At 49.6% G+C, this 7,514-nt stretch overlaps 1 protein-coding gene and 1 non-coding gene across 2 annotated transcripts in view; both read left to right on the forward strand.

Moving 5' to 3' along the window:
• Positions 1-7,514, forward strand: part of Dnajc11 (DnaJ heat shock protein family (Hsp40) member C11) — a 48,970-nt gene that overhangs the window by 22,290 nt on the left and 19,166 nt on the right. The window contains exon 4 of the mRNA XM_031379593.1: positions 678-779. Within this exon, the coding sequence (XP_031235453.1) occupies positions 678-779 (102 nt within the window). The remainder of the gene's footprint in view (positions 1-677; positions 780-7,514) is intronic.
• LOC116097217 lies at positions 356-462 on the forward strand. The gene has a single exon (XR_004121278.1). It is a non-coding gene; the product is annotated as a U6 spliceosomal RNA (small nuclear RNA).

Below are 7,514 nucleotides of genomic sequence, written 5' to 3' on the forward strand. Positions count from 1 at the left end.
ACACTGTAGCTGTACAGATGGCCGTGAGCTATCATGTGTGTGGCTGCTGGGAATTGAACTTAGGACCTCTGCCGGCCCTACTCGCTCCGGCCCGCTCACTCTGGCGTAATTCACTGTAGCTGTCTTCAGATGCACCAGAAGAGGGTGTCAGATCTCATTACAGGTGGTTTTGAGCCACCATGTGGTTGCTGGGATCCGAACTCAGGTTGTTCGGAAGAACAGTTAGTGCTCTTATCCGCAGAGCCATCTCGCCAGCCCGATGGTTGATTTCTTGTTACAGAATTTGAATTGTAGAATTTCCTTTGACAATTCCTACAGCCTCTGAGAGGTTACTAAAATAAAGAATGTCGGTCTCGTGCTCGCTTTGGCAGCACATATACTAAAATTGGAACGATACAGAGAAGATTAGCATGGCCCCTGCGCAAGGATAACACGCAAATTAAAAACAAAAAACAAAACAGAAACAAAAAAAGCAAAGAGTGCCGGTCTCTGGCGAGCCCAGAAAGCAGCAGAGCCTCGCTCTCCTGCAGAGTCGGCAGAAGCTCTTTGCAGCTCCTTGCGTATCTTTTGGAGCCCAAGGGTGGCCACGTTGGTCCCTAGCTATTACGTGCAGTCAGACAAGAGTCTAGCTCTCCAGGTATCCTGGCCCTCACGATCTTCCTCAATTCTGTTCACAGGTGGTGGAAAGAAAGAGAACTCCAGCCGAGATCAGAGAGGAGTTTGAGAGGCTCCAGAGAGAGCGTGAAGAGAGGAGACTGCAGCAGCGAACGAACCCCAAGGTAGCCAGCACAGCCTCAGAGGACCTTGGGAAGCCAGTTATCCCAGAGCGGTGTTCGGAGGGGTGGCAGCTCGGGCCACAGCAGGGACAATGCTCAGACGCTGTTGTGGGGGACAGTCAGAGAGCCCTAAGACCTGTCCTCCAGCTATGCAGCCAGCAGTTAAGCACTGAGGCAGGGGTCCCCTGTGCCACTTAGACTGGGAGGGCATTCATATCTAGCTTGTACCAGATGGGGCCTCTGCCTTTATCATCACAGACATTGCTGCCGTGAACCCTAGTCTCTAGACTGGAGTCCACATACAGTTGTGACCATTTAACCCACTGACATCATGGAGGCGGCCTCTTGCACAGGATCTTTTTCCTTTTCCTGGGGAGGTCATTCTGAGGTAGACCCCAGCCAGGAGGCAAACAGGTATCTTAAATTGAGTCTGAGGTGCCCATTGTACTGAATGCCCGACTGACTGTGGCTCGGTCCCGTCAGCAGTGAGTGGTACAGTTTGCTGTCCCGGCTGGGCCCTATCAGTGTGTCTGGGTAGCCCTGAGCCAGCCTGTTCCTGACATGATAAGGAGCTGTTAGCCTTTCCGTGGCCGCTTGAGGCAGCCTGTGTCTGGCAGTGCTTTCCTGAATGTCACCGGCAGCCAAGCGTCACAGGAGGTGACCCTCTGTTCACATGCATTCCAGCATGTGTGCTGTAGGACATGAGAGTATGGGAGGACTGTCTCCAGAGTACACCTGTCAGTTTGGCTCTTGCTTCTCAAAGTGTGTAAGAACCTGGGGTGCTGGCTAGACCTGTAATCAGAATGCTGACGTAGGACCGCCATGAGTTCAGGCTACCCTGGGAAGCTCAGTGAAGTCCTGACTGACAGTAAAGGTTAGGTGGGGCATGTCTGGGATGACAGCTCAGTGGTAGTGTTCGTCCAGTGTGCACAGGGCCGTGGGTTCAGTCCCAGGTACTATGACACAAAGTGAATGAGATAATTGACAGTTCCCCAAAGGGCCTCTCCCCATACAGTCCACAGACATGTGGGTTGCTGGTAGGAGACACTGTGGTATGTCGTAGAACCTGTACAGGGCTTCCCTTGGGCCCCAGATCATCCCTAAGTCTATGGGTGGAGCGCCTTACTGAAGCATCACATGGCTATCATGTGTGGGGTCATAGCTTCCATCCCTCCTCTCTATCCACCCCTACAGCGCCCTCTTTAGAGCACTTAAATAACCGAATGTTTGTATGCTGTTTTCTTCTTAAGGGATAATGATGAGAAAATGGGGAATGAGATCGGTACATGTTGCTGAATATTTATCCATGCTCAGGTCCATGGGTGTGGGTCTGTGGATCCAGCTACCCATTATGGACACGAGCACCTTTCTCCCACCAAGCCCCAACACAAGTGCACTTCAGTCATGCAGGCACAACATGGCTGGACTGAGTCAGGTGGGGTAATTGGAGCCAGAAGTTGGGGTGCTAGCCGGGTGGTGGTGGCGCACACCTTTTAATCCCAGCACTTGGGAGGCAGAGGCAGGTGGATTTCTGAGTTCGAGGCCAGCCTGGTCTACAGAGTGAGTTCCAGGACAGCCAGGGCTATACAGAGAAACCCAGTCTACAAAAAAACAAAAAAAACAAAAACAAAAACAAAAACAAAAAAAGAGCCATAAGAATTTCGGGGCTGGTGAGATGGCTCCGCGGGTAAGGACACCAACTGCTCTTCTGAAGGTCCTGAGTTCAAATCCCAGCAACCACATGGTGGCTCACAACCACCCCTAATGAGATCTAACACCCTCTTCTGGTGTGTCTGAGGACAGCTACAGTGTACTTACGTATAACAATAAATAAATCTTTTAAAAAAGAAGAAGAAGAAGTTGGGGTGCTCCACTGCCACTCTTTCCAAACAGGGGTCTCCCAGCCCTGAGGCGGGTCTGTGAGAAGATCGGTGTCAGTGCAGTCAGAGGATGGGTGGTGAGCGGGCAGGCTGAGGCAGCTCAGCTATCCTGACTGGAGTTTGCTGTATCATAAAAGTCATTCTTGGGGATTTTACAGCAGAAAGGCTGAGTAGGCTGAGAGGTGGGCGGGACTTGAAGCAAGCTGTTTGCCCTGTGTTCAGTGAGGGCAGCAGTGCCACCTGCAGTGCCAAGTTACTGAAGGGTTGAATAGATACAGAGTAACTCCGATCCCACCAGGTGACCCTACTGTGCAGAGGCCAAGTGGTGCTGGTCACAGTGTGTGCAGGGCCTAACTGAGCATCACACACTACCAAAGATAGCATGGTAGAGCACTGGGCTTGGAGGGGAAGCCATGCATCAACCTTAGACTCTGCCCTCTAGTCTATGGAGGCATCGCCTCTCCACCCTCAGCTTGCTTCTCCCAGGATGAACTGGGAGGTTGGGTTTCCTGGAGGCTCATCCTGTGGAGCCCTGTGTTTGGTTCCCATGGTCCCTTGTGCTCACTGCCCCTTATCTGCCATCACTTGCCTATACAGATAAAACCTCTGTCTACACTTCCCACTGAGAAAGCCCATCTCCAATGAGCCAGTGTGTGTGTGGTGGGGGGTGTCTGTGGTAAGTCTTCTGACTGGGCCACTCTGCCCCTCCTTCTGGTTTGGGTGTCTGGTTTGTATGATCCACCACACTGCCTTTTAGAGCCTAGAGCCTGAAATAGAGTTGCCAGATGAGGTTATCGTGCCGTGTGAGCTGGTGTGATTCCTGTCTGTCCATAAAGCTCCCAAGGTGGCCGTCGACAGAGGAGCTGCTGCCTCCCTCACAGGCTTCTGTGATCCCTGTGCTTACAGAGCTCAGTTGTCTCTGAGGATGGACACTGCTCTCTTTCTAACCCCGTTATGTGGCGGTCACATAGAGATGGCTGTTTCCTCGTCCAGTCAGTTCCTTCCATGTTACACGGACACATAGAGACTAGCAAAACATCCTTAGTTAAAGGCTCCATTGTCTTCACACACATAATGGCTTAGAAATATAATTCAGCTTTATCAGCAAGTATTTGAAAAGCAGTTATATCAAGAAAAATAAGTAATCATACAAATACTTTTAAATTCTTGAATGATTTCATAAAGACATAAATACATTGCTGACTTTCTCTCCTGTCTTTGTTTTTTTTTTTAATATTATTTATTTATACTATGTGTATGAGTATACTAGCTCTCTTCAGACACACCAGACGATCCCATTACAGATGGTTGTGAGCCACCATGTGGTTGCTGGGATTTGAACTCAGGACCTTTCTGAAGAGCAGTCAATACTCTTAACCACTGAGCCATGTTTTTTGTTTTTTGAGACAAGGTCTCTTTGTATAGCTGTGGCTGTCCTGAAATGGAACTCACTCTGTAGGCCAAACTGGCCTTCAACTCACAGATAAATACTCCACCTACAGAAAAATTTTTTTTAAATTCTGTTATGGGTCTGAACAGGTGGCTCAGTGGTAAAGGTATTTTGCTGCCAATTCTGACAACTTTAGTTTTGATTTCCAGGGTTCATGTAATAGAATTCATGCACAAAAATTGTCTTCTGACCTTCCACATGTGCATGCACATGTTCGTCCTTGTTCCCCACAACCACTACCACCACCCTCCACACCCTCCACGCCCTCCGACCTCTCCGACCTCTCTCTCTCATTTAAGTCGATTGCTTAGTTTCCAAGGCAGAGCACAGCTGTCAGGATGAGGCTGCTGTGGCTTCAGTCTGTTCTGTGGACGTGGTCGTTGAGTCATAAAGCTGGCCGACCTTGGCTACAGGACAGGAGGGAACCCCTTGGCACCCATGTTTGTTGTGCTCAGTGGCAGAGGGGGAGCTAGAGAGGGTCCCATGCAGAATGAAAACGTAGCTGTAGTGTGAGGAATGTGTGTAGTGTGAGTTCAAGCCCTGGGGTTTGTCATGATAGAGAACTGGCTCCATCACCTTTAGGTGCAAGATTGTCCGGCTGCTGTGGGCCGAGGCTCCTCCAGTGCTGACGCATTCCTGACTGCTCCTTCCTACAACTGTAAAGTCTAGATGGTCTTGGCTGTCAGATACTGAAAGGTTCTGTGGCTGCTCATCACTACCAGAGCTGCCTGTCCACTTAGCATTTGCTGCTGTCATATAACACCACAAGGGCACCTCAGAGAAACAAGAGCTAGTTGAGGTTTGTGGTTTAGAGGGATAAGAGGCCACAGAGAAATGATGGCAACATTGGCAGTGAGGGAGGGGTAGGCATGACCGGAGCAGGAAGCAGAGAGGGCAAACTGCAGGTGTTGGGAGATTTTAAATCCCTGCAGCCAAGCTGGACACCTAACCCTCCTCAGTCCATGCTGCTAGCTGGGGACCAAGTTAGCACATTGCCTTAGGGGAGACTTTTAGTTAATAGAGAGTCACTGTTGAAAAAGCTGTGTGGGGAGGGTGTTTATCCATAACCACTAATGAGAAAGTGCGGACTGCTACAAGTCTGTCGGCTGCAGTTCTCTCAGGAAGGAGCAGTGGTGGCTAGCGAAGGGAAAAGAAGCCGGAGACCATGCCGCTATGAATGGAGCTGTCTCTTGGTTGGGTGTACTTGGCACATTTTTCTGATTGGCTTGCCTGAATAAACAGGGAACTGGGTGGAGTCTCATAGGCTAGTTATCACCAGCCTTAAGGGGGAACTTAATAATCTCCTTACTGAGGATTGGATTTTTTTTTTTGGTTTTGCGAGACAGGGTTTCTCTGTGTAGCCCTGGCTGTCCTGGAACTCACTCTGTAGACCAGGCTGGCCTCGATCTCAGAAATCTGCCTTCCTCTGCCTCCTGAGTGCTGGGATTAAAGGTGTGTGCCACCACAGCCTTTAGATAATCTAAAGACTTATTTATTTTATGTATATGAGTACACTGTAGCTGTACAGATGGTTGTGAGCCACCATGTGGTTGCTGGGATTTGAACTCAGGACCTTCGGAAGAGCAGTCAGTGCTCATAATTGCTGGGCCATCTCTCCAGCGGGTTGGATCTTTTAGCCCATACACATCCAGTGTTACAGAGGTCTGCAGCTGCATGACAGCTCAGTTTCTAAGAGTCCTTCCTGCTGTGTGAGGGCTACGGGTCATCTGTTTCTCTGGTGGCCATCTTTAGACACTGTGTTCTACAGCGTGTCAGCAAACTGCACCCCATTTTGTAGTGTGCAGCCTGGAGCTAAGAATGGCGCTTTCCTTTTGAGTTCTGTGAAATTCAAAAGAAGAATGTTTTGATGTTGGGCATGCTGGCGCATGCCTTTCCCAGCATACAGGAGGCAGAGGCAGACAGCGATCTGTGAGTTTGAGGCTACCCTGCTCTATAGAGTCCAGGACAGCCAGGATTACACAGACAAACCCTGTCTCAAAAAAAAAAGAAAGAAAAGAAAGAAAGAAAAAAAGCTGGTCTTTAATGCCAGCACTTGGGAGGCAGAGGCAGGTGGATTTCTGAGTTCGAGGCCAGCCTGGTGAGTTCCAGGACAGCCAGATCTACACAGAGAAACCCTGTCTCGAAAACCAAAAAAAAAAAGTCAGATTGTACATTCATGGGTTGCCTAGAGCACAGCAACACGCAAGCCTGGTTTGGGTTCTAGAGCTGAGTGCCCAGGCGTGCACTTTCCTCTCTAAGTGTGCCAGCTTCACCATGGGAAACTGGGTATCAGAAAGACAGAACACAATGAGTTCAAACTCAGCCTAGATTAATTGTGCTTTTCTAGCCATCTAGGGCTCCTTTCAGACAAACCAAATAACCAAAATTGTGGCCAGTTGTGTTGGCGCACAACTTTAATCCCAGTACTCAGGAGGCAGAGACAGGCGGATCTCTTGAGTTTGAGGCCAGCCAGAGCTATATAGAACCAAGTCTGTGGTTTAAAAATGGTGGTAGAGGTTTAAAAGGTCTTGTTTGTAAATGCTTTTTTGCTTTTAGGAAAGTATGCTGTAGGGTGCACACACATAGTCGGAGGCCTCAGGAGACACCTGAGTACTCGCTTGTGTGTCCAGTGGGCCACATTTGCTTTAGTCTTGTGTGTTGGAGTCTGTCAGAACTCAGGTGGGACTCTCAGTCCTCTCAACCCTGTGACTTCTCATAAGCAGACCTCTGGTGTTGGAAGGGAATGCTTGCTGGAAGCCGCAGCCTGTGGGCGCGTGGGGAGAATGCCTCTTCCCCTGGTGTTGTAGCACACCGTCTGCCAAAGTGTAGTTCCTGAAGATCGAAGAGCAGAAGGTGGCATGTGGGCCCTCGGGAATGAAGAGACACCTCTGCCAACTCAGGGTGACCTGAGCAGCCATTTCCAGGACAGTTAATTCATCAATGAAGTTGTCACTGTGCCCAGCATTGTCCTCGGCTCATGTCACCTCTCCAGTTTATTGTTTCCCACAGATTTGGGTGAGCGCCAAGGCTGTTGAGTCTGAAGTCACCAGCTTGCTGGCCTTCTCAGTTCTCGTGCCGTGTTTAAGAACAGCGGGGTAGCAGGAAGTGACAACTGCAGCGTAGTTTTAGGTTTCTAATGGCTATTCTCCCTATGCTGAATCATCGCTTGGTTGTCAGTGTGGAGTTAGTGTCTGTGCTTTTGTTCATGCAAGGTCTCGCTTATAGCCTGGGCTGACCTGGAAATCATGATCCTCCTGTCTCAGTGTCCCCATTGCTAGGATTTTGGGCCTGTACCACCGTGCCTTGCTGAATATATACTATTTGAAAAGCTTTCAGACCCAGATATGGTGCTGGGATTAAAGTCACATCTACAACAGTTGGCCTGCTCCGGTGGTGGTGGTGGTGGTG

The sequence above is a fragment of the Mastomys coucha genome, unplaced genomic scaffold, assembly GCF_008632895.1.
Source record: "Mastomys coucha isolate ucsf_1 unplaced genomic scaffold, UCSF_Mcou_1 pScaffold18, whole genome shotgun sequence".
In the NCBI taxonomy this organism is placed as follows: Eukaryota; Metazoa; Chordata; class Mammalia; order Rodentia; family Muridae; genus Mastomys; species Mastomys coucha.